This window comes from Perca flavescens, chromosome 18 (genome assembly GCF_004354835.1).
Source record: "Perca flavescens isolate YP-PL-M2 chromosome 18, PFLA_1.0, whole genome shotgun sequence".
Lineage (NCBI taxonomy): Eukaryota > Metazoa > Chordata > Actinopteri > Perciformes > Percidae > Perca > Perca flavescens.
The window spans coordinates 12,688,787-12,714,837 of NC_041348.1; the positions used below are offsets into that span (position 1 = coordinate 12,688,787).

Below are 26,051 nucleotides of genomic sequence, written 5' to 3' on the forward strand. Positions count from 1 at the left end.
TTTTTTTTAAACACAAATATTTTCAGAAACTTTTTTTGGTTAAGGTTTTTAGTGTTCATTTTTATCAAATGTTCATTAAGTGTGCCAGCGAAGTGACTTCCAACTGAAGTCCATTAAAATGGTGCTGCTCTGCTACTGGCAGAGGTATGTGCAGCCCATGTGCGGGGTTGTGGTATGGTGGGGTCCACAGAGGAGAAATGATCACCAGATGGGACCAAGGGGGGTGGAGATGGAAGGTAGAATAAAATAACGCATGCAGAAGATTGAAACTGAAAGGAGGAGGAGGAGGAGTTGCGTGTGTGTTGGGGAGGGATATAAAATAATTGGATAGTTGCATCATCTAGTATAGCTGGGTGCAATACACCCTTGGAGGATAAGAATGGGTAAACAGATATGATCTGAGGCACGGGGAAAAGAAGTGACATTTCAGTGTTTTTTCTGCCCGTGAATGAAGTCTCACGAGCTCTAAATGTTTTGATTTACATTTCCTATATAAGTAACAAGCGTATCTTTGTTCAATGCACATTTGTTTTTTGAAGAGAAAAAGCCCACCAGGAAACCCTTGAATAGATGATTGAAAAAACAGCCACGTTGGTTTTCCATGCAAGCGTATGCATGTGTCTGAGATTGAAAACCAACATTCCACGGTCCCAATGTGCGCTCACATAAAAAAAAAAAAAACATTCTATTTAGAGCATTTTGAGCTGCCTTGTGATCCCTCCAAACCCTTTCTAATGCAAACACAGCAGAAAGCGCAGTCAGTCAAACTCCGCAAAACTTTCTCTACTCCCTCTCATTATCTGATCTGCTATGGTGGCTACACTGTAAACTTTCATCTGTGTCTTTCTGGAGCACTTTTAGTCCTATTCAGTTTGTTCAAGATCCTATGTCGTTTCCATCAAAAACATTGCAGTATGAAGATATTGACTCAGATGTTCACACTTCAAACTGTCTTATTGCGACATATGATATGATTTGTTTTTGCCAGCCAGCCGTCCCCTCTGTCTTATTGAACAAAACATGACTCTTAGGCGGTTTTTGGTGTCAGTTTTGGGTATTGTTAGTGTTGCAGTTCATCATCTGCTGCTGCTGAGTAATTTTGTAAAAAACATTCCTGTATTTGTTATATATATATTGTTTTACTTATATGCCAAACACATCACAACCTTATGACTCAGAGACGACAAAGAAAGGCAACCAAACTCTAAAGTGGGGAAGAATCTGTCTGAGCGTGTGCAGCATGTGGACAGGTGCAGGTGTGTGTTTGTTTGTCTTTATTAATTAAAGTGCCAGTAGGCTTTTTTTTTTCTTGCTGAGAGCCTGTTGGTGTGTCTTTTTGCTACAGTTTGCAATCTTTCAGTCTCAAATCTCACTATAAATAAACTCTGCCATGTCAGACCTTCCTCAGAAACCCCTGCAGATTTCCCCCCCCCCCCCCCCCACACACACACACACACACACGTTAATAATGGTTAGGAACAGCAAAAACATAGGAGCTAGCTTCTAGTCGAACCTTCCCAGGGATCTTTGCAGTGACATGTACTGCATGAAAACATGCTCTGGTGTTTTTCTAATCCTCCCATGGGAGTCTATCACATTTGTGGGCTTGTAACTTGTCAGTCTCGTCCTGTGACCCTACACCCCACTGCAGTTCATTACCCTGACCCAGCTCCGTCACTTTCTTCTCTACACTTCTATTGTTGTTGGTTTCCAATTACATTTACCAAAAGAGTTCAATGCTTGGTTTGCAATCAGTGCGGTGTGAGCTTCTTGTCATGTGTTCTATTTGTGCAGCTAATTTCTGTCCGAATTTGAAACTCTTGTTATTCGTGTCAGCCACCCATGTCGGGCCTCTGACATACAGGCATCAACAGTGGTTGACTGGTTCACTGTAGCTGGAAAATTGGAGTGACCACGTTTTTTTCCACGATAAATACACATTATTTATTTACAAATAAAGTGGTTATAATAGAAATAAATACAAAATAAAAATCTGAGCAGTATACTTCATGTGGTATTGCACCCATTTCGAAATGTACATCACAAATACATTTTCAAAACCAGTAAAGGATTTTTCCTCTGATTAAAATATTTATTTTTCCCAACTTTACGTAGACATAAATATATTCATATATAGTTTTTTTTCTTCTTCCACAATAGCTCTGTTTTGTCTTTCATATAAATAAACGTCTTCATTGGGAAACCGGGTGTCCATAATAACCTCTGATGTCTCTTTCTGTCTCTCTTGCCCACTTTCTCCTTCTTTCCATGCCGCTGTTCGTTTCTCACCGGCAGCCACATCCCTCCACCACCATATCCTGGTAGTTTTTCAGGATCACCTTCTCGTATTCATCCAGGTAGAGCAGGGAGATGGGGCTGAGGTCAGTGGGCACACAACAGGCTCTGGGAATGTTCGAGTTGACTGAGTTGACCAGCGTCTGCACAATGGCATGATTGGTAGAATTAAGGTGGTCTGCTAGGGGGAACGGACATTCCCCATGGCAATAAAAGGCGTGGTAGCCAGGGGGCGCCACTATCCACTCGTTCCACCCCACATCACTGAAGTCCACGTACAGGGCATGTCTCTTGCAGCTGGCCTTGTGCTGCTGCTGTTGCTGCTTCCTGCGCTGTTTGCGGAGTGCTGCCTGACGTTTTTCCCGTGTGTGGAGTACCGAGTCCCCACGGCCGTCATGGCCATACGTCACCAGTAGAGGCCGAGCCTGAGGCCACGAGTCCCGGTCCTGGTGCAGGGACCGGCTCACCCTGATGTGCCTACTACGTCTCTGGGCGTGCTCCCCATCCATCTCCCCTTCCTCTGGGTGAAGCACCTCCACCATAAAGCCATGGTTGTGACCTTTCCCAGAGGTCCACTGGGATACAGCAGGGCTGACGTCGAAGCTTTCCCAGCGGCTCAAAGAGTCCTGCACTAGCCGAGTGTCCAGCAGACGTGCCAGAGGTTCCCTACTTTGAGTGGCAGGAACTCCGAATATCTCGTAAATGTTGATACGATGGAAGCCAGGAGCGCTATTACTGGTGCTGCTGTTTCTTGAGCTGTTGTTGGGGGGTGCAGCTCCCATCACCTGATCCCTGTAGACACGTAGCTCTGCAGAGGTGATGAGCTCCTCATCAGGGATAGAAGTGAGGTTGAAGTAGAACTGCTGGGTCGTTTTGCCTTTCAGCCTGGCCAGGGCCTCCATAGACTCTACAAGAGAAAGCACAGAGACACACGGGGTAAAAAGTGTGAAATGCATGCCGATGATGAAACAAAGAGTGTATGCACGGTACAAGATTGAGAAACAACATCTATGATGAAAGCCTAGTTGGCGTTATGGATCTTCTGCGAGCAGGAAAACATTGGCCATGAATGGTTTCTCACATGGTTTCTCTGGCTGTCTCTCTCGCACACATACAGTCGCACACAACTTGCAGTCTTCTGTCTGCCAAGCTGCCACGTGGTTATATTGAGTGGGTGTAGGCCATTGTCAAACAGGCATAACACACATATCAATACTTTAGCATGTGTGACTCGCTCACAGTGTAATATTGTCATGGTGATGTAATACCGTCATTAGTGCTCATAAATGTACCTGGCTAAATGTCAGGAGATGAAAGCAGTGTGCTTCCTTTTATTGATACGATCTAAGATGCCTTTAAATGAGAACTGGCTGCTGCAAACAATTCCCATTATCTGCGCACATGAAAAAGTTGTAGCACATATTAAGGATCATTAAAGAGGAGTATGAGCAAAACAGCAACGTGGAAATCAATATAAAACTGATATACATTCTAACATAAATGGCAACTGTTGCATTAACCTTAATAGAACTGGCCAGCTCTGAAATAGCACTGGTAAGTGTTGTAATGTGAAACCCCGTAATTCCATTAGATAATCCATTCACAAATGGAAAGCTGAGTGAACAATGTTTGATATTTGAATGTTAACTTTATTGCGAACAGCCTGGAAAGACTTCTCTCTGAAAAATGTGTTTAAGACATCTATTATAAATGTCCTGAATCATATGAAAGTCATATATATACTTATGCTCATTGGTATTCTCCTATATACTGCACTGTAAATGACAGAAATCTCAGTAAAAGCTGCAATTTGCTTTGAGGCGGCTCCACTTTGAACTCGTCCTTTATGAAGTTCATAGATGAGGTATAGACACACTTTTTAATCTGTTTGGTGTGGTAAAATAAACACAAACTTTGAACTCTGTGCTCTTTCAAAGGAGGCATTTAGGAAATTCCACCATCTCATTCTAAACCTCCCTCCAGAGGCACAAAGACCTCAATTAGGCCTATCACTCCTCATTTGATGTGGGAAAGCCCCCTGTCTCTCGTTCCCTCTCCTCTGTCCCCAATCCCTCTCTTTCTTTCCTTCCTCAGCTCCCAAATCCCCTTCTCTCTCTGTTCTCTTAGCCCCAAATCCTCTTTTCTTTCCCTCTCCTTCTCTTGTCACTCTTTCTCTGTTTCTTACTGCAGCAGCGTTCTCACTGTCTCCCATCTGTCTCTCTCCTGAGGAACTGGCTGTGTGAACAAGTTGAGTCTTGTCAAAAACGTGTGAACCACACATATGAGTGTATCAACATTCCTAATTTCTTTTTGCGCTGCATGCCAAAACAAAAGATAAAGGCTAATGTTGGGTCATTCATCACGGACCTGTCTCAAGCAGCCACTTCCTGTGTAATAGTGAAAATGTTCTATTTGGCATGGGAAGTGGTTATCTTTGAAAACCGATAGGAGTGAAACTAATTATCCTAGTGAAATTAATATCAGCAGGCATATGTGATGAATGATTAGAGCCGTTTGCTTTGATGTGCTGCACTTACAGCTGTAGATATATGCTTATTGAATGGAGTAGCCATCAATTGCACGTCTCTTGACATGGGAAGAGTAACAGCCCCGCGGCTCTGTTAGCGTAAGATGAAAAAGCCAGGGGAGCATATGTAAACACAATCTGAACACATTCGTAATGGTCGGTGGTGTCAAGGTGTGTGCTGGCCTGGTGCAGAGGTTTCCAGTAGTGGGCAGGGAGCAGTTACTCGGCTTGGCTGCCCGGGCCAGGCTTGTTTGTAGTGTGTCAGTGTAGCCACTGGGTGTCATTGCACTAGGCCTCTGGAGAGCACCCAAGCAACCACTCAACCACCCCTCTGACTCACCCCTGATGGAAACTTCCCCACTCAAACACTTAGGACTCTGTATAAGGACTCTGGGTAGAGCCCCTATGGACTCAGTAACTTGTATGTTGTAAAAACTGGAACCTGGGCCATCGGACATTGAATGGTAGATACAGGGTTGCTATATGTCTGACAGTAAAAGTTATTTTTTATCATATATAAATCATTTTGATATTATGACCAGGTGCACCACTCTGCTGCTCAGCAGTTAAACTTAATATATACATAAAGCATTAGTCATGTTTATATTCCACCTGTTAGATTATTTTAGACATCTTAAAATAACCCACTTCATCAGTAACATTGTGTAAAGACATATAGTGTATGACTGGTGAACTAATGCACTCTATCCAGGATCTATGGACCTTCAGTGTGTGTGAGCCTTATTCATCTGAGCACCATATGTTAACTTGAGAGTAACATGTAGTTGAACTGAAACACTGAATTCAACAATCAGCGCGTATCCAGCATATAAACTAAGTGAGCAATTATGGTGTTATTGGAACGTGCGTAATGGCGCACAGCGCGGAGAGAGAGAGGGGTGATTTGGAAAGAATAAGGCGCGCAACCCCATCTCTCTCTTTTTACCAGGACTCATTTCAGTCCTGTTAGAAATGACTCAGAATGCAGACTGACACGATGACTTTGTCATAATGCGTGTTAGTATAATGTCATGTCCTGTGTTATTAAAGTAGCAGGGTTATGACTATCACCTGCGAAAAAGGCACACCGCCCTTCATCGTGCTCCTGTGGTGCGTGTCTGGAAAAACTGTTTTCAGAGCCCAGGCAAACACCATCAATTATTAAGAAACAAATTACCCCAGGGATGCCACCGCCCCTTGATGTTTTTGAAGCCTGTGACAGCTGCGCCAGGGGAATGTTTGGTTAAAGGTTGCATCACTACATATATATGAGAGTTAATTTAATTGCGCATGAGATACTTGTTTGTAAATCGTGTCAGTGAGTTTTAAGCAATCCCGAACGTATTACAGAGTTACAAATAACGTGGACGCGTGTCACCTGTAAATGACTAACGCTCCATAAAACAGTGAAGACTCTGAAGTTCAGCCTTGGCGCACTGAGTCATGTTTAAATATAGGTTTGGGCTGTCTGAGGGAGCCGAGGAGCTCTCCGGCTGACAGGTAAAGGTATGTCACTAATACATACCTTCATGGTGAAAGCTTCTAATCGTGTTGGCCTTGCTGGCGGCTCTCTCTGCGTGTTTCCCCATGCTCTTCGGTCGTTTCGAGCTGTGGTCTCCGTTTGCTGAGTGCATGCGGTAAAGGTCCACCATGTACTGCGGCACCACGGCTTGCTTGCTCGGGGTCGGCCTGCGCCTCAGTCCAAACATATTGAGAAGCCGAAGCTCAAACTCGTTGAAGAAGCTCTTCGACTGCTCTGGGGTCTGCTTCCCGGATTCGCTGTATTTCCTCCGGCCGACCTCGGGGATAAGTCCCGCAGCACCTTCCAGCAACACCTGAGCGAGCAGCAGTACCATGAGAGAGCGGACCACGGCGACCATGATCAGTCAGTCCCTGTGGAGAAAGTTGGTTTCTGTCAATACGCTGGCGTTGAGGTATTGACATGAGGTAGATACAGCAGGGGCTTCACTGCAGCTTTCTCCAAACTGTGTGTGAGACAACCCCCCCCCCCTAAATACAGTAGGAATGATGGAAAGAGAGCAGGTTAAAAAGGGAAGACACCTCTTCACTTTGAAGTAGAACAAAAAAAATGAGCTGTGAATAACAACCCCGCCGGCAATATAGCGCGTCTAAATGAAACGGAAGATTGATCTTAACGTGAACAGAAACATGAAAATATCAAGGTGAGGAAGTTATGAAAGAGACCGAACAAGGGGGGGGGGGGGATGACACGGGGGAAAGACAAATCAAAGAAAGTTGCGGGGGGAAACTGCAGACATAAAGTCTCCAATTAGAAGAGATAAGAAATCACGTTTAGTGGAGTGATATGAAAAGAAATGCAAGTCTGCGTGGCCCGAAAGATCACAAGAGGCATGAAAGAATGTTGGAGAAAGAATAGAATAGAATACAGAGCAGCAGGAGAGGCAGTCAGACTGCTACAAGCGTCTATTTGCAGTGGCTTTGACGGTCATGTATAATCATAAGGGATAGAGTTACTTCAAGAGGCTCGCAGGTGTTAGATCTGACGTGCGTACCAGAGCCAGATGTAGCCCGGGACAAGACATCAAAAACATCAAAAAGTAAATATCATCTGATTAGCACAACCTCCAAAGGAAAAAAAAAAACTTTTAATGTGTATATGTCCTTTCACTGCGTTTTCCCCGAGGTTCAAAATATAAACGCTTTAACTTTTACACACCCTATAAGCATGTATAGTAGGGAAAATGTCGATGTTCAGTTGTAAAAGTAAACGTTTTCTTATAAGGTATTTTACACTTGTTGATATTAGTAAGATATGGTTTTCTAGACAAGTTTAACAGTTCAGTTCATCAGTCTTATTTTACCTGACGAGGAAGCGCTGTGTCCGGTCGTCGTTCCACCTTGGGGCTCCGATAAATTCCACATTAATTCGCGTTTAATCCACGCTGCTTCTCCGTGAGGGACCAAAGACAGCCCATGCCCTTCGCCGATCGCCTCTCGCACATATTCTCACCAGCTGCAAAATTCGGGTTAGGTCTTGGTCAGCACGGAAAGAAACAGGGGAAAAAAATATGTTAAGTCTATGAGGAAGCGGGTTCGCGTAGGCAGGACCGATCTAAGTATAAAGCACGTTGGTTGAACATCTTCAAAATAGAACAGTTCGCAGAGACACAAAGTTGAGCGGAGCCTGGCTTTAAGAGAGATAAGCGCGCTCAAGTGTCGCTCCTCGGACCTTGTTGGACCGAGTTGGGGAGCGCGTCGCCTCTCCTCTGTGCGCCACAGCGTAGTGGTTGAATTGATTGGTGCCTTCGCTTCCCCCAGCGACTCTTTTTGTCGTACGGTGATGTCACCACGGGGCTGTCAATCATGAGTCCACTACGAAGCACCTCCTGCAAACTTTTTCATGTCTAGCGATGTCAAATGAACACACATTAGAGTCGCGGACCCCCTTTTTGATAAGATTTAGGTCACAGGATCCTCCACAGGAAGAGTTTTTGATTGGAATGGCGTGGATCAGTGCAGTGAAAACTATCGGAATAGTCACTTTTATACAGTCTCACATTTAAATAAAGTCTTGCTAATTTACATTATAGTGAAATTACTTTATTCCACAAAATCCCCTCCAAAATCCCCCCCTTCCCCCTCCCCAGAACGTTTGAAAACCATCAGCATATATATTAAAAAATACCTATCCTTATTACAAACAACTCTTTTTCTCTTGAATGTTTGTATGTCCTGGAAATTCACACCATAAAAATAGTTAGTTAAAACCATACTGTTGCTTTTAGTTTTTTGAGAGTGACTTTCCATACATAGGAATAGCAATCCTCTATTTGCTTAATGTTTTTAAATATCATAAAGATGGCTTGTTGCAGTCCTTAGGTGGTGTAATATTCCTGTGAATTTGACCGCCCTGAAGCTAAAAAAAAACCCCATGTCAAGTCATGCTGCTTCATAAATAGATAATTGATGAAGGTGTTAATAGCTGGATCAAACATGTTTAGCTTTTGGATTAAGGCTAATAGATAATGGCATCACAATGTGTTGCTTTTGTGGTTTTAAAGGATTAGTCCCTGCAGAGGGACTATCACATCCTCCTGCTGAACTTCTCTGTGTGTGTGTGTGTGTGTGTGTGTGTGTGTGTGTCTGCTTGTACATGTGTGTGTCTGACACCAGAGCAGACTTATACATGCTTTCTCCTCACTTGATCAGTCTTTTCATGTCATTCCAATTCACAGCAGTTTATCAATATATCAGTGGCAGATTTTGGCTGCACATGTTGCTGTCTCATATCTACAATAATGTGTGAGAAAGTCTCAAGAGAAACCCCACTAATTGCCCAAGACAGACATATTCTTTCACTTAGTTTCGGGACACACCACATTTTGAAACTGCTCGCAAAATCATCTCTAAGATGCTGCTTTAGTCTGATACAAATTATGTATATGCTCTTTTTCTTAATGTACGTCGAATGTAATTCATGTATGTACCTGCTGTATTTGTACAGGGGTGAGAGAGACTTTGCTGCATTGTTTTTTAGCCTGTGGGGTGTAGTCAACAGCATTAATGTTTGGGTCATCTCCATAAGAAAAGCCTCCATTCATTCCCTCGAGTGACTTCCATTAGGTGATGATGGTGGGGCAGGCGGCTGTGTTTTGGCCAAAGCACCGGGCCTGTTTTCTTCAGAGAGATGGCAATAGATTAAATCCCACAGAGATCACAAGATATCTTTGTCTCCTTCCAGTACAATAACATTTTTATGAGGGATAATCCCAGATCATCCACTTAGCAATTAAAATACAGAGAGGCCCGTTGGGTGCATGCCGTTACCTGAGTGGCAGTGTGCACTGTTTCTTGGTCTTCCCCTCGCTGGATCCCAGCTTTTTACATTCATATTTTTTTTGCTTCTTTTGCTTTCCAGATTGTTTTTGCATTTTTTTTAATTACCAGTATCAGTTAAAGGTAGTTCATAATGACATATGCTTTCTATCCAAATTTTTTCAATTTTGTTATTCCAGTCCAGTTCATTCGTTCAGTTATTCTTCCATTCATTCATAAAAGCGGGGTTTGGGAGAACATTTGAATTCATTCATTACTGCTTAGATTTGCTCTATTGTCGTGCTAATCTGTTGGCAGTGATAGTTGGGCCTCTGCTGTTGCCAAAACACCACTTGGTGAACCTAGTGCTCTAAACCCAAACCCAGGTAAAAGCTGCTCGGCATTTAGATGCTTTAGATTAGGGGATAAGGCCTTGCACAGTAAGCTGTGAGTAACTTTAATTACCCGAGTGAGAGGATTAGAAAGAGAGGGCTTTATCTGATGCTTTCTCCCTCTTTTTCTTTCTGTGTCTGGTTTGAATGAATTTACATGTAAAGGTGTGTGTTTTGAGTGCACGTACTGTACATGCACATATTGTATGTGTGTGTGTGTGTGTGTGTGTGTGTGTGTGTGTGTGTGTGTGTGTTGGCACAGCTTATGTCAGGCCAGCGCTGAGGAATGCGTCTAGCCAAGGCTGTTGACGGACTTCATCAGTGATGCCCAGAGTGGTTTATATATTTTATATATATATATATATATATATATATATATATATATATATAAATCATTGTTTTGAGTCAGACACATCATGCTTATCTAGGCTAATCGCTGTGGCTGATCCAATTACATGCTGATTGAAAGGACAACATCGCAGAGCGAAATCCTGGCAGCCAGAGAGGGCAGGTAGAGATATGCTTATCTAAAACACAAATGAACGAGCTACTGAGAGGGAGGGGAGGTGGGGGGGCTCTGAGAGGTTAAACTGTGACTCAGCCACACAGCGTTAGCCCAGCACTACCATCATTACCACTAGCGCCATTATTTCCTTCCAACAGGCATTTGTTTGTCCGTGATAGCAGTAAATAGTCTCTGAAAGATACAGCATAAAACTCCAGTCAAGACAGAGGTACATGGATCTCAGCTGTTCTATAATACTACAGAGCCATCAGCCCATAAGGACAGAATAGTTTACAAACTTTCTTTCTGGCAATACTTCTATGTTCTAAAGTCTTAACAACAGCTTAAAGGAAGGCAAAAGATTATTCAAGTGAAAATACAGTTTTGTCAAAACAAGCCAATATGCTGTACTGGGTTTCCCCACACTTATTTTTAAGCTTAATTCCATAACATTTTAATAACATATATTCTCACAGATCTTGTTGCAGTGAACATTTCTTTACCATAGACAGAAACTTAAAACCTTTTGGGCTGCAGGAAAGTTTGCATATTTAAATAGTTTGTTATCCCTTTGGTGATTCAACATCTCCCATAACCTTCAGGTTTGTTGAAAAACAATGCACTAGAGCATCTGTATGTGCTCATAACGGTGGTTTAGCCATAGGCTGTTGTTATCAGCTTAAACTGGAGTTCTTGGAAATCCTTTTGTCCCAGCAGTATGGACTAATGTGAGCGGTCTCTGATCTGACCCGAGGCCTTCAGTCTAGGAACAACACTAACTAAAAGTTCTCCGAGAACTGAACACCCTCTGTCATAAATCCATCTATTTTGTGACTCTCTCTTATACTTTATGTTATCTTCCCGACCCTTGTCATCATAATTTATTAACCCGTTCTGACAAGTTGAAGACAAGTCTTTTTTAAAGATTATTTTTTTTGGACATTTTAGGCCTTTATTTCCATAGGACAGATGAAGACACAAAAAGGGAGAGAGAGGGGGACTGGCATGCAGCAAAGGGCCGCTGGTCGGAGTTGAACCCGCGGCTGCTGCATCGAGATGTAAACCTCTATATACGTGCGCCTGCTCTACCGACTGAGCTAACCAGGGCACAAGTTGAAATTCAGGTTAGTACAGCATGAACACCAGACTAGGTTTTGTATTGTGAAACCTTCACAGACCCTCACCTGCATATTATATATTTTTCTAAACATTTGTAAGTCAGATATCTTCACATGTTCCATTCATCCTTGACCTTCGGGGGAAATCATCTTCAGTAACCAAAAGAATAATATACAGCAAACCACCTTCATGTACTTTTGCTTCAGTTAATAGATGTATCTTTTTCTTGTATGGAAACCCCCTGAAGGGAGAACAATGTGCAATACATAACACTTATAACAAAAGTATAAGGAATCTATTCAAGGGGGGATATTTGAGGTTATTTGAGGGAGATTAGGATAGAATGTGTTTTGTTATGTTAATACGTAAATCCTGTGGAAGACGAGAAGACATGGTTTATTGTCCTCTGCCCACCAAGAGTCCTGTACATGCTCATTTCTTTGCATGCCACAGTACGGGGGTGTGTGTGTGTGTTTGTGTGTGTGTGCACGTGTGTGCGTGGGTACACATGTTGTGCTGGATGTGGATGGTACGGCCTTCTCTTGTCATCACGTACATTCCAGGAGTCAGGGGGCAGACGAAGCCCTGAGATGACACTGCAGATCCAACTATTAGCCTTTCACCTGCTGTTAACAGAAACTTGGCTAGACACAGGGCCTGCATTCCTGTGCCTTGAGCCAGATGTAGTCTTCACACACAGTAACATACCTACAAGGAGATAATCTTCAGAGATGTTACTCGAAAACCAGGGAACGATTTGTTGCCGCAACTCGCCTCTAATTCGGCACTCGAGCAGAGTTGTCTTTTTAATTTGGAAGGCAATAAAAAAAAAAAATTCATCAATCCACATGTGTTTGACAGCAGAAGCACGACTGCTGGGCTATGCTGAGCACGAGCACATGGTGCATGAAAGAGATTGCGGGGAAATGGGACACATTTCGTATAGGTTGTTCCCAAAATGGAAACCCACCGAGGTCAGAGACGGCCAGCTAGCAAGCCAGAGTCAATATTTATGGATACTGAACATGTGGCACACTTCTCTACCCACTAATTTGAGCAACAAGTCCACCCCCAGATTAAATGGCCTCTCGGAGATCACAAAACAGGGTCCAAACCTTGCTTGCATGTTTCAAATATTGAGAAGCATGTTGAGGTGGGTCGCAGACTAGAAGCTGTGCATAATTTGGCAAATTGGCACACTGTTTATTTGTTTGTGTTTTAATTTCCTGTCTAAATAGGGGACAAGGGAGCTTTGATCAGGCAGCGAGGGTTGCTCCTTTTTCTGGAGCTGCAGTTTGTAATTATCAGTATCTAGTAAAGATATCATTGTAATTATCATATTGTGAAATGGTTTGCTTTAATTAAAACCAAAGAAGGAGAATTTCATATTTAAGTTATTTATGAGACACATGTCTTTTTTTAAAGTCATAGCCATGCCTTTGTTGCTTGTACACATACTGAGCAAAGTGAAGTTTGATGCCGGGCACACTACAAAATCAGTATATCCGTACAAAACATTTAGCTCTATACGGACCTCACACTTAAACAACTTACAGTAGGAATTCATATTAACACATGCTACATTTAGCGAACTAGTTGGGATGAGAGGCAGCTACTTCCATTTTAGAGAGAGAGAGAGAGAGAGAGAGAGAGAGAGAGAGAGAGAGAGACATAAATACAGGGATCTGCCCTTTGAATGCAGCTCCACTCATAAAGACACCATGCGTCACTCAATTATATGTCTGCATGATTAGAAGCTTGGGCTACATAAACAGCCAGCGTCAAGATTTACATTTTACCGCTTAAGCACAAGCAGCTGTTTATGGGCCGAGGAAGGAAAACACTTAGCAAGTATCTATACATGAGAGGGGATCGGGAGCTGAGAGATCTCCAGCAAAGACTGTTTCAATTAATAGTTGTTTATATAGATCTAATGCAATAGTTGCTGGAAGAGTGGGTTGCTTTTTGTACTCCTAATGCTTCTGGGTTTTAAACATATTAATGTGTGTATGCAGCTGAGTGAAATGAAGCTTGTTTCCGTGCAATTGCAGCTCCTTTAAAGGTCCAGGAAACCAAAAAGACAAATCCTGATAGAAGTGTTGTGACCTTCACAGGCAAACACAAACTGACAGCGTTTTCAATCACTCACTGGATAAGATGACAACAAATATTTCATCAGCAGTATCAAGCCATAAGCAACAACACGCACTGTAGCTTCAAATTTCAACTACACACATTGTGATTAGACTGTTGGATGACGTAGGACATTGCTTGACTGTGGGTGTTTTATCATATGTGAGATACTGAGAAGGTCAGACAAAAATCTTATCTCCTATCAATCAGGGCAAGGCCAATACAGTGTTTTCTCTAGGATTTTTTCAGCAGCGGGGGAAAAGGTTAGGGTTAACAGAAAGTTTGCTGATCCCGGACCGCGCAGCCTGATCAGCAAACTTTCTGTTTGTGCCGTTATACAGATTAGACCCAGCGCTGCCGCTGGCCACCAGCCCGTTGTGATCCCGGGTACTGGGGTTTACGCTGGCTGAATTGAGTTGCCACAGCCTCTAACTGAAGGTCCGTTTCCGGAGCTGTCCTCCCAGTGAAGTAGTCTCCTAGCAGCAGGGAGTTAGGCAGGGGACCGCGGGGTGCGGCAGCTAATTGTTTTGTCTCATTTGCGGTGATAAACCATAAATTCATCAAAGCTACTGTAGCTGTCTTTTTTTGCGGGAGGCCCGTGAGCGCGGTTACCATGGGAACGCAGCCGTCGAGGCTTTCTTTCCTTTTTGTCATTCTGCCTGAGGAAAAAATACCGTACTTGCGTTGTTGTTGTTGTTTCTTTCATACCAAATAAGAATTATAAATGTTGTGTTCCCAATTCACCACCCAGCTCAAGTCAACCATTAAGAGCATGACCAAGCACCACTTGTAAAAAACAAATACAAGTACAAATACACTTATGGTTAAAATACCTCGCGGATAAACAATGACAAAATTTTGTGCGATTGTTAAAGCTGCTCTCGTCAACAATATATGTCAGTATTGATTCACTTTCCCGGCTCTCATTAGCAGGCAGCTGTTTTCGGCAAAAAAAGCTCTGATAAACCCAGTGTACCCTGCCTGACCGGCACTAACCAGCAAACAGACACCGACAGACACAGACAGCTATTAAAGTCAAGCATTTTGTGGCTAAAAATAGCAGGATATTTCTCTAAGGAGCTGGCGGAGACTAAAACAGAGGTAAAAGAGAGTGAAATTCAAACTAACACTTGCTAGGTTGGCAGAAACAGGACTCCAAATGAATGCTGATGTTGTTCCAAAACTGCTGGATGTGTAGGGCTGGGCTACACTTGAATGTGTAGTTAATGTCGACTTGTTTAAATGAAAATCGCTTTTCTCCTTAACATCTGCCGACGCTCCCCTCTGGGCTCCCGTAGTTCCGAATGGGCTCAGCATGTGCCATAGAGATACACAAACAACATGGCAGCGACAGGGAGTAACACTAGTTCTTTTTTTAACTAGTTGTTTCATTACTTACTTAACCGTAATCTCCGCCGAAATGACCGGCACCTTTTCTCAGATAACTGAACCACCAACTACCGCTGACCTGACGGAGCAATATGCAGAGCACCGGAGCCGGTGTCAAGGAACTCTGTTGAGACACATCTACTAAATGCCGCTGATACAACCGAGCTGTGACGGAGATCTGTAGCTGCTTAAACAACTAGCAACCGCTGCTCTGTAGCACGGAGCTCCTCTTCGATGTTTTTTACCGCTAGTTACGACAAAGGAGCTTGCTACAGGTATGCTACATTCACTAGACCATGGGATGTTAACGTACGTCATTCAGCAACAGGTGAAAATAGTGGCAAGGTTGCGTGACTTTTTTAAGTTAAAATGAATTGAACTTTTAGGCAAGGAACAAGAAGTGAATTACCTGTATGTGTGAAAACGGCTTTATCTCACACATCTGTTTAGTTGTTGAATTTAAAGCATAATTATCAGAGGTGTATAAAATACTAGAGACCCATACTTGAGTAAAAGTACAAATGCTCTATCAAAAAAGTGACTTGAGTAGAAGTAGAAGTGCTCTTTAAGCACCCCACTTAAGTAGAAGTACTAAAGTATTCAACATTTCTTGTACTTAAGTATTGCAAGTAGTTTATTCTAAAATGTACTACTCAAGTGTTGTGTTATTTAGTTATTCAAGAAAGCAGTCAAAAGTTTGAATATCATATTGTTTATATTATGTCAAATGTTTAGCCAAGGAATTAACAAATGATTATATTAAAAATAACAAATATTAACAAATACTGTAATAAAATGTACAATTATCACACTGTGCAAGTAAAATGAACATCCTCTCCAGCGCAGTAACGATTAAAGCCCCCAAAAACGTATCACACACTAGCTAGTGACATGTGTTATGTAGGCTACAGTGGAAAGTTAGCAAGCTAGCAACATACAGATAAACTGCTTCACATCACAGGGTCAAACGGTTAACATGCAGTACTCATTTCAGACTGAAACAACTTCATACCACACACACACACACACACACACACACAAACACACACAGATAAACTAGCAGCTTCACATCACAGGGTAAAACGGTTAACATTCAGGACTCACTGCAGACTCAAACAACTTAGGCATAGCTTAATCTGCTGCAACAATAACTAAATAGAAAGAGTAAAAACTTACATCGTCTCTGACTTCTGAACGGGCAACCCTAATGAAAAGAAACACGACACGATCTTGGGGATTTCTTACGTAATTAGCGTACGTAACTAACGTACACACACTAAACTACACAGTCTCCGAAGCGTGAGGAATTCACAACAGTAACGAGTAAAGATGCAGCACATAAAAAATGTATCGGAGTAAAAGTATTAAACTCATCGACAATATGTACTCGAGTAAAAGTGGAAGTAGGAGAAAAAAATAATACTCCAGTAGAGTACAGATACAGACTTTTAGTACTTAAGTAGAGTAGTGAAGTAGTTCTACTTCGTTACTATACAGCTCTGATGATTATATCATTTGTTGATTATATATAGTATAATAATTTTGTAATTCTTTCAGGGGGAGCGGACCACCCACCCCCAAAAAAAAACAATGGTAGGGGAAATTGGCATGAATAATCATAATGGTATACATGCCCCATGTGTATGCGTGCGTGTGTGTGTGTAAGTCAAAATGAAATAAAGTTAAAACTTGTTTTGAACAATTTATTTGTCATCTGTAGATTGAATGTAAGTAAAAATCGATTTAAATCGTAAATCAGATTTTTTGTGAATTTTTTTTTTCGAGGCCATATCGCCAAGCCCTAGTTAAGAGGATTGCCATGTCAAGTTACAAAGTGATAATATGTCAGTTGTGTTTGTAGCTTGTGTCTGCTGCCCCCTAGTGACCAACAAAATCAGTTTATGCAAGCCATTTGCATCTAAGCTACACTAGTGGTGTTAAGAGCAGAAAATGCATTTGGTTCTGCTGCTAATGTTGCCCAAACCTTTTTTATGGTCTTCAATAGTATGTTTCCTTTTAAAGCTAAATGGGTCACCTCTGAGATAGAAAGCAGAGTAATTGTATTCTACAGGCTATGGTGTGCAAACACATCTTTAAATCAATTTCTTTTCCTTACATTGATTTGAACACTTACACAGTTATTACTAGCTTTGCAGCTATGTTGAAAATCTGCATCATCTTTATATAAATATATACAGCAAAATGCAAACACTGGCTTTCACATGGTCGAAGTTAGTCCAGAACAAACCCATTTTATTGTCACATTTCATTATGATGGTGTCGTGCTGAGTCTGGTCCCAGCCGTACAGCCTGGAGGGAGCAGAACAGCAGGGCTGTCTGACAGGGGGAGAGAAGAGGCTAGTAGGCTATAGGGAGGACCTGATTGTACTCTGGCATCCACAGAATGACATTATAGCTGTGTGGTTTCATGATAATAATAATCTTCAGAGCAGCTGTATAAACATTTAACTGACATCCACTCCCTGGGCATGCAGTATGTATCTTTAACTTCTACTAGGGCCAGTCTGATGCAACTATTCATATCTCCGCCCATCTCTCTCTCTCCCTCTCTCTCTCTCTCTGTCTGCTTGAGATACATGATCCATGTTAGTATTTGCTGTAAATGTCAATGGAAAATGAATGTTCACATCACATTAAGCTTTCAACATTTGAAGGAAAAGCACATCATTTTAAGAGAACAAGCTTAGCGGGATGATTTACTGCTTGGACTCGCTCAGAGCTGCGACAGTTGTCTTGTTTCATTCACTTTGAAAAACTGGGAAACAGTTTTTTGAAATTTGGAACTCGACAGAGGCCAATAAATTTAGACAAACCCTCGCTCTGGCCCCTCATAATGTAGCCTATTTCCTGGTAACATTTGTCTTAATTCGTGGCAGTTTGTGTAAATATTTATGTCACTAAACCAACTGTTCTGTATACAGTAAGCCCCCCAATCTTCCCTGGAATGTGATTTAATTGGCGGTTTCCTCTGTTTATCCTGTTTCATACAGTTATGGGCGAGCTTACTGTAATGAATAATCAGGTAGATAAAATGTGGCCTTAAATTAAATGTCCTCCTTAAAGGAAATCAAATGACGGTTAATACCCGTTTCATGCCCCCTGTCTGTAATTCACATTCTCTCATCACATGCCAGATTACCATTATGTGTCATTTGTAATACAATAAACAGACTCCAGATGGCTTGGATTCTCTTGAATATACACAGAGCAACAGAAGCTATGTGAAGAGCTGCTGTATTTTACTGTGTAGTCACTTTGCCTTAGACAGCCAGGGCCAGCTCTCTTTCAGTGGCATATTATATCTTGAAAACTCATAATGTGAGACAAGGAAATGAGGAAAACTATTGAAAAAGGTTCATGGATCGAGGCTTAGTGTGTGTTTTGTCAGTTACAATAAGAGCAGATGACCAAGCTTGAACAAATGCAACCATATTGAGAAGTTGTTTATTCTTGATGTTTAAATTTGTCCGGCTGGCAGCGTAGTGAGCTATATCAAAGTAGTTTCCTTTTTCCTCCTCACACATCTTTGACATTGGGCAGCAGAGCAGGCAATGTAAACAGAAGGCAAGAAATGAGTGTTTCTGATCTCCCGATTCATCTTGGCTCCTGCTTTGTCATTGCACGCTGTGCTTTTTATATCCATATTGTGGCGTTTTGCCACAGTCAGTGCCACAAACAGACGTATGTGAAGGCTGGTTCTTTTCCAAAACACACTAAAAACATATGCATGACATATGAGATGTCAGCTGCAGACTTTTACCTAAACACCTCTGTTATGATGGCTATCTCACATCCGACAGTGATTTATCTGTGATTATTTGGCTTCTCTGCGTTTGGGGGCAGGGGACAAGGAAAAGACCACTCGTTCGGTTTATGCATGGATCATTGAGGAACACTGGGCCTCTTGTCATTTTGTGTCGAATTTTACCCCAGAATGAAACATTCTATTTTCCTAACCTGGTTAAGTAATCACATTACCTAAGACTCCATAAAGTGGAACAAACAGTAGCATATACTGTAACCCCAACTTCTTTTTATGTGCATTGAGTGACAGATTGGCTTTCATCAAAGAGGCAAGCAAAGAAGTTATATAGTCATTTTGCGATGCTAAGAATACTAAATTGATCCTCATGTGTAGAACATCTGGTGAAAAGCAATTTCCACCCAAGTGTTTTAGTATTTCCTCCTAATTAATTTCACATGTACATGACAAGAGTGAGCGGCCTCCCAGAACCAAGGCACAAAAGCTAGCTTTGTTTCACCATTAAAAAAGTCATCTGTGGTTCCTGGTTTAAAAAATCGCTGGAGTTTTTGGCACTGGAAATCAATGATGAACACAATATTTTGGGGAGAAATGTCACATCTCGTGACTCAATGGCATTGGGGGGGGGGGCTTGGGGTTTACGTTTACCTTTGGTCAATTGGTGACTCGTGGAGCAAGCGGAGCATGTCAGGCAGAGTTGCATTGAACAGGCATGCAAGGTGAGAGAGAGAGAGCATGCACAGAGTCTGCACAGGAATGAGCGAAAAGTGAGTGCTAAGTCATCAATCCAAGCCATAATGAAGGAGTGTGCGTTAAAAATGCAGAGTATTAGAGGTAGTTCTGCAGTCTGTCTTGACTTACAGCACCTTAAAGCAACAATTATGTCAAAGCAGTGGACAGAGGAATCCCCGTTAAAATGTAAACCTTACTTTTCAGTTGACCTCCTCGATATACTTTAGCTTTACATGCAGCATTGCCGAATAGAACAGCATTTCTTGCTGATGGTCTTGATGTAGATTAAGCATTATAATGTAATGTCGCACTGTATATCACAACTGTCTGAGAGACAGGCGTCTCAGCTTGTGATGGTGATTTTTAAACCGGTGTAAGACACAACACGTCTTGTTATTACATGTCCAAATGACAAGTTAAAAGAGCTTCAAGAACATTGGTGTCCACAGATGAAAAGTTGCCTTGATACGAAAGATACGAGATACGAACGTACCGCTGTTTTTAACACAATCTTGATGCCGCTCAATCTGAGACCTCTGTTTGGATAGGGCGTCTGGGACCACCTGGATGAATCTAACTTTTGTTTGCCAAAACCACACATTTCTCACCTGAAGGTTTCTTCTTTACAACGGGTTTCCCCCCCAGAGAGTCTGCTTTTCATCTCCCCGAGCTCTTCATCTTGAGAGGAGATGTGATGCATGGCTACAGAGGAAAATAACTGTCCAGAGGTAGCTAGCAGAGGTCTTGTCTGTACATAGGCGGACAAGAACGGGCAGCATTTTACCCACACAGATGCAGAAGTGAGATACAAGCAGGTGTTTACAGGAATGTTTGAAGTTGAAGGGAGATGGTGTGTTCCGATTAGAGCCCTGAGTAAGACGGACACTGTAGGTGTTTCTGCTCACACAGAATGAAGACTCCTCATCCATCCTTATCTTTTCATTTTTTCTTCCCATCTGCTATGTGTTTTAATGACTAAGCTTGAATTTCAACTCAATTTGGCACCAGGGAAGCATGACATATTGCCCTTCCAAACACTAGCATCTCCATCACACTAACTCCAGGTTTGTAGCTGTGTTTCTGCTCATAGGATAAAGAGTTCAAGGATTTCTATTGCTTCCGAAGATCGCTATTACCTCCTCTTTTTAGCCGCTGCACCCAACGCTGCACTGGCCGCAGTGAAGAAGCCCTCCTTTCTATCGCAGCATCAAAGCATTTTTCCCTGGGCGGCAGAGTTACAGGTTCTTTGTGGCATGGGTTATTTGTCAGAGGGTTTGGAGAGTGACTTGTTTCACTCTGTTCTCTCAAAAAGGCCTGTGCGTGAGTGCTTGAGCAGTCTAAAGTTACAGCCATGAGCCCCAGTATTACAACCCGATGACTGACAGGAAAAATGGGGTGAGCTCCTTTACGGGGCTTGAACAAAAACACCAATAAGAAGGAGAGGGAAACAACAGATTAGACTACTGATCTCAATCTGCTCTCCTTTGGTTATTGGGAAATAATAGCTCTGAAAAGGAAGTCATTTAAAAAAGGGCCTTTAATCAATTCTCCTTTGACGAGCAAGCAGCATGAAAGGCTGGAGTAAGAGCGAGAGGGAGAGGGAGAGGCTCCTATAGCCTGCACATTTTGGTGTGGGGGGAGTATGCGAGAGATGGGCTCTAATTTGTGTTCTCATGGTGTCCAGGCATCTCCAAAGCACTTGATCACCACCAGAGCAGGCCTTGGTGCCATGTGTGAGTGTAAATGGTTCCAAGGCTCCCTGGTGGTAAAATCACATGTCCAAAATGACCACCAACTCTAAATGAAACACTACCCCTTTTTTTAAAAAAAAAGGTCCCATTCAAACCCCAGTGTTTAGAGGCGCATAAGGTAGCAATTTCCCTTAAATATGGCGTAGCCCAGTAACTGTTCAAGTAACTGACACCATGTCAGGGTGAATGAAAGATAATTTTTATTTAATTTGTATGAAGCATTAAGTAGATTTAAGATAGTAAGGAATGCTATAATAGTATGCAAATGGTTACAACATCAGGAGTTGTACTGTACTACATTCATGCCATCACTGTAATTCTTTTCTCTCTTTTTGTTTTATAGTTACAGCTAGAGTAGAAAGGTCTGTGTGCTGAGTGAGTGCTTTGTTCATTCCAAAGTATGCACAAATCTGTTTAAAGTTCAAGAGAGGAGGAACCCTTTAATTTAAACCCTAAAAATGAAGTCATTCATTCCCTGCTTAACTGCACTGTGACCCATAAGGTTAGGTAAACAAGTGTCCCTTGCATTACTGTCAAAAAGACCCAGACCCTCGCTCTGCCGTGATGTAAACTCCCACTATCCTGTTACAGCTGCATGAGGAGAAACTTGAGGGATGGCAGAAAGGAAAGGAAAGAAACATATTCATGTGTTTTTTTTTTTTTTTTGGATGACAGAGGGAGGGAAACTCAGTACCTGAGGCTGTTCTCAGGAAGATGTCCTACAAGGAAAAGCGCTGTCTTGTTCCAAAGCAGAAAACTGAGGCAGGGGAAGACAGGCCACAATGCGCTGAGCCCAGCAAGCCTGGTCAGATCTATTACCAGCTCCAGCTCCAGCACGGACTGGAATGTGAGGAATCCTACTGGGCTGGGGTTCTAGTGCAGGGGTCCAAACCTCACAGCGCTGCTCACACTCATTTTCCCTTCACTCATAGTATTGTATTTGGGAAGGTGATTGTAATGCAGCAGGGACTGTTACTGTAGAGGAATAATTCTCGAGATAACTGCGGACAAAGTTGAGGCTTTAGTCATGAAGTGTACAAGAGAATTGCACTGATACATCATGCATATTGAAAAGATATGGATGTTTAAGATTTAAAAACAAGAGTTTGAGATTATATACCAAAAAAACAAAACAAAGCATTTGTTTATTTAAAAAAAAAAAAGGAAAAATAATCAAACAGCAGCAGCTTTGGCAAGAAAATGAATTATACCCTGGATATCGCTAATGTGACACTAATTGCCTCTTAGTCTGTCAGAGGACAAGAGAGAGAAGAGACAGAAAGACAGAGCATGAGAAAAAAGGGGGCGAGAGAGTACCGGGTGCTGACTGAGGGCAGTAATGACTGCCAATGGAATGCCTACACCCATAATCCTCTCTGTCAACGCTGACAGATCCTCTTGACCTCTGAACTCCTGATGTAAGGAAGAGAAAAAAAGGAAGTCACAACTTAATAAAATGACCTGGTGGTTAGCACTTGTGGCTGTTGTCTTTGGCTGGTGGACTGTTTACATAAAACACGTTAGTGACAATCTCTCAATATTGAATTTGAGAAGCTACAAGATAGAGTTTAACCTCCTGCTGTTTTGGATATGCCCTTTGCATGTGTGCACTCCAACACATGAGGTCAAAGGGCAAGGATTTTGTAACAATAGCAGTGAGTGTGAAGACTGAGATACATGGAAGTGCTATTTCACGTCTTCTCACATTTTGAAAAACAAAAATCCAGATATTTCAGATAGCATTTCTTCTCTGACTAAGGCACCATAGTGCTTTCCTGTGGTTCACCCAGCTAATCACTCACACATTACACAAATACCTGACTGTGTGTGTGTGTGTGTGTGTGCGTGCGTGCGTGCGTGCATGCGTGCGTGCGTGCGTGCGTGTGTGTTTCAGAGGCACACTGCGATCTATATTTTAGTAGGCCGGCTAGGTCTGAAGACGTGAGCCAAAGCTGTCAAAAGTTTGTCATCGATTCTCTTTGCCTTGTCATCAGTCTTATCTGATCGCACTGTGTTTTTCACTCCATGCTCTCCTCCCTCATGGCTAATGCAAACACACAGTCCCAGTGCTTGGAAAATTCAAGGGAGGGCCTCCAGAGGGCCTCTTAAACATGTGTGGCTTTCTGTATAGTAGATGTATTTTTTATATCTAGATTTTTTATATATATATATATATATATATATATATATATATATATATATATATATATATATATATATATACATATTCCCTCTTGTAGTTATTTCACTAAGATAAGGCTGATAAGGCTTTGTCACTTTAAATGTGTATTTTTTGCTATCTTGATCATTTAAAAATGTACTTTGAACAGAAAAAGAGACTTGTGCTGTCAATATATTTTCAGTCAAAGTACATTGTAGATACATAGACAATCATCCTTTTGTTGATTGACACAGTTAGAGGAAACTACTTTCTAACTTTAGACTAGAAAAATGTAGTCTTGTCATTGTTAACGTTACATGTACCCTAGCTATATAGTGGCTTTACACTCCTCTACTATTGTGTTTGGCAATGGCACACAGTAGCATTACCCTCCCAACACTGTGATTGGAAGTGGGATATAACCCCTTTTTGGTAACACTTTGACCCCCATGTCTATATTGCATTATAAACCTACTTATAATGCTTTATGATCTGCTCATAGCACTCCATAATTATAGTAATATTAACTCATAAATATCTGTAACGTTTTATAACAATAACCATAACACATTTTAAAGCATTTTATAATGACTTATAAAATAATTAATACAATGCTGGTCACTCACTGACATACTTTTTTGTAAGTGGTAGTGTATTAAAATTCTCATAGTTGTAAAGTTGTAATACATTGTAGCCTATAATCTAAAATCTATTTAGTGTTTAGAGTGAGGAACGTTTGGGGGAAACATCACATTAGTAAATCACTAAATGTCCATCATTCAGTTGTGTCCAATTGGGGTACCTTACCAGTAGTACCAGTACAGTACTTATTGTTTGTTATGATCTGATATAAACAGCTACAAGTAGAACTTGTTTCAGGTATTATCTATAATTGGAGTCAAGTGAGTCTTTAGAGTGAGTTTTTTGGGGAAACATAACATTAGTGAAAATCATCAAAAATGTGTGTCAATTTTGAGTATTCAGTTTTTGTTATGACCCGTTAAACTATTAAATACATTTCACAACATTTTCTGTGTTGTTCTTGTATAGATTTAATTATAGGTTTTTCACTTTACTTAAAGCAAACAATGACCACTTATAGTGACTTATAACCAACGTGTATTTGTAATACTTTACTTAAAGCACCCATTGAGCACTTAGAATAATCACTTTGATGCATTATATCGCTGATTATAATGCATTACAATGTATTACAACTATGAAAATGCTAATACACTATGATCTTTGCAAAAATAATGTCAGTGGGTGTCATTATAAAGTGCTTTATAATGTCTCATGCTTATTGTTATAAAACAGTATGAATATTTATTAGTGCTAATAACTATAATTATACAGTGCTGTAAGCAGATTATAAAGCATTATAACAATGTTAACAATGCGTTACAGACATGGGAGTCATAGAAAGTCTCACCCTATTGGTTACAGCATCCTGTACACTCTGTTACTACAGTAACACTTTGTACTATGTGCATTTATTTACTTTTAAGTTCATTGTGCAGATCACATATGACTATAGGATGATACTATTGTGCACAGTCTTGTGTGTAAGCGTGTCATCATCATGTTTCTGGCTCTTCTGTCTTCCTACTCCTGAGTCTGCTACACTGACAATTCGTTTGACAAACATGCAATCACCGTAGTTACAGACAGCCCCTTTAGTTAGGGTAGAGCACAGTGTGAATTATGGTTGAGATGGAAACCTTTGAATTATGGGTAAGCTCTGAAGTGCTTCTCGTCCAGGGAAAGAAGAAGAAGAGGAGGAGGAGGAGGAGGAGGAGGAGGAGGAGGAGGGATCTTTACAGATTTGTGCCATAGAGGAGTGCTGACAGAGAACTGGCTCGGCGAACTGCAGCAGAACCAGAACAACAAGAGGCTAACCCAAACACGGACCAGGAGAACCCAGCCTGGCTAAGGTCAGACGGTGCATCTCACCACGGAACAGTGAGGGAGGTTGACGGCGCGTAACCTCTCACCAGTTGATCCGCCATTTACTCAAGCCAGCTCTGCGAACACACACTTGGAAAACATTGCAGGCATTCCTGCCTAATTGTACATTTGTCCTCTTTCAAAGGGAAGAAGTGTTAGGCCAGATACAAAGAATCTTGGGATAGGGCGATAGGGCCAGCATCCGTCCCTAGCCTCCTGAGGGCTATTTAAAGGTACAGTAGGCTGTATTTTCCGCCGCACAGTGAGGCACCCACCCTTCCGCCTGGCTCCATATTGGAACCAGATGCTGCTGGATGCGAGGCCCCACTAATTTAAGTGGACAGGGCAGATGGAAGCGACTCGCCCTGCATGCATACCACCCCCTGTTGGCTTTCATGTGATGAAAAATCTCTGCAGTATGGCGGGGGAGGTCCACCCAGTGATACACACATGCACCGTTACATGCACGCATTAATACAGCATGAACACACACTGACATACACACATGCTCTTGTGCTT

The 26,051-nt window shown here is 41.8% G+C and overlaps 1 protein-coding gene across 1 annotated transcript; it reads right to left on the reverse strand.

Annotated features, from left to right (window-relative positions):
• Positions 1 to 2,028: 2,028 nt before the first annotated feature.
• bmp2b (bone morphogenetic protein 2b) lies at positions 2,029 to 8,066 on the reverse strand. The gene is made up of 3 exons (XM_028604526.1): positions 7,666 to 8,066; positions 6,348 to 6,715; positions 2,029 to 3,202 (listed from the first exon to the last, which is right to left on the reverse strand). The coding sequence occupies exons 2-3, from the start codon at positions 6,700 to 6,702 to the stop codon at positions 2,286 to 2,288; spliced, it is 1,272 nt and encodes a 423-aa protein (XP_028460327.1). The 5' UTR covers positions 6,703 to 6,715; positions 7,666 to 8,066; the 3' UTR covers positions 2,029 to 2,285.
• Positions 8,067 to 26,051: the final 17,985 nt, after the last annotated feature.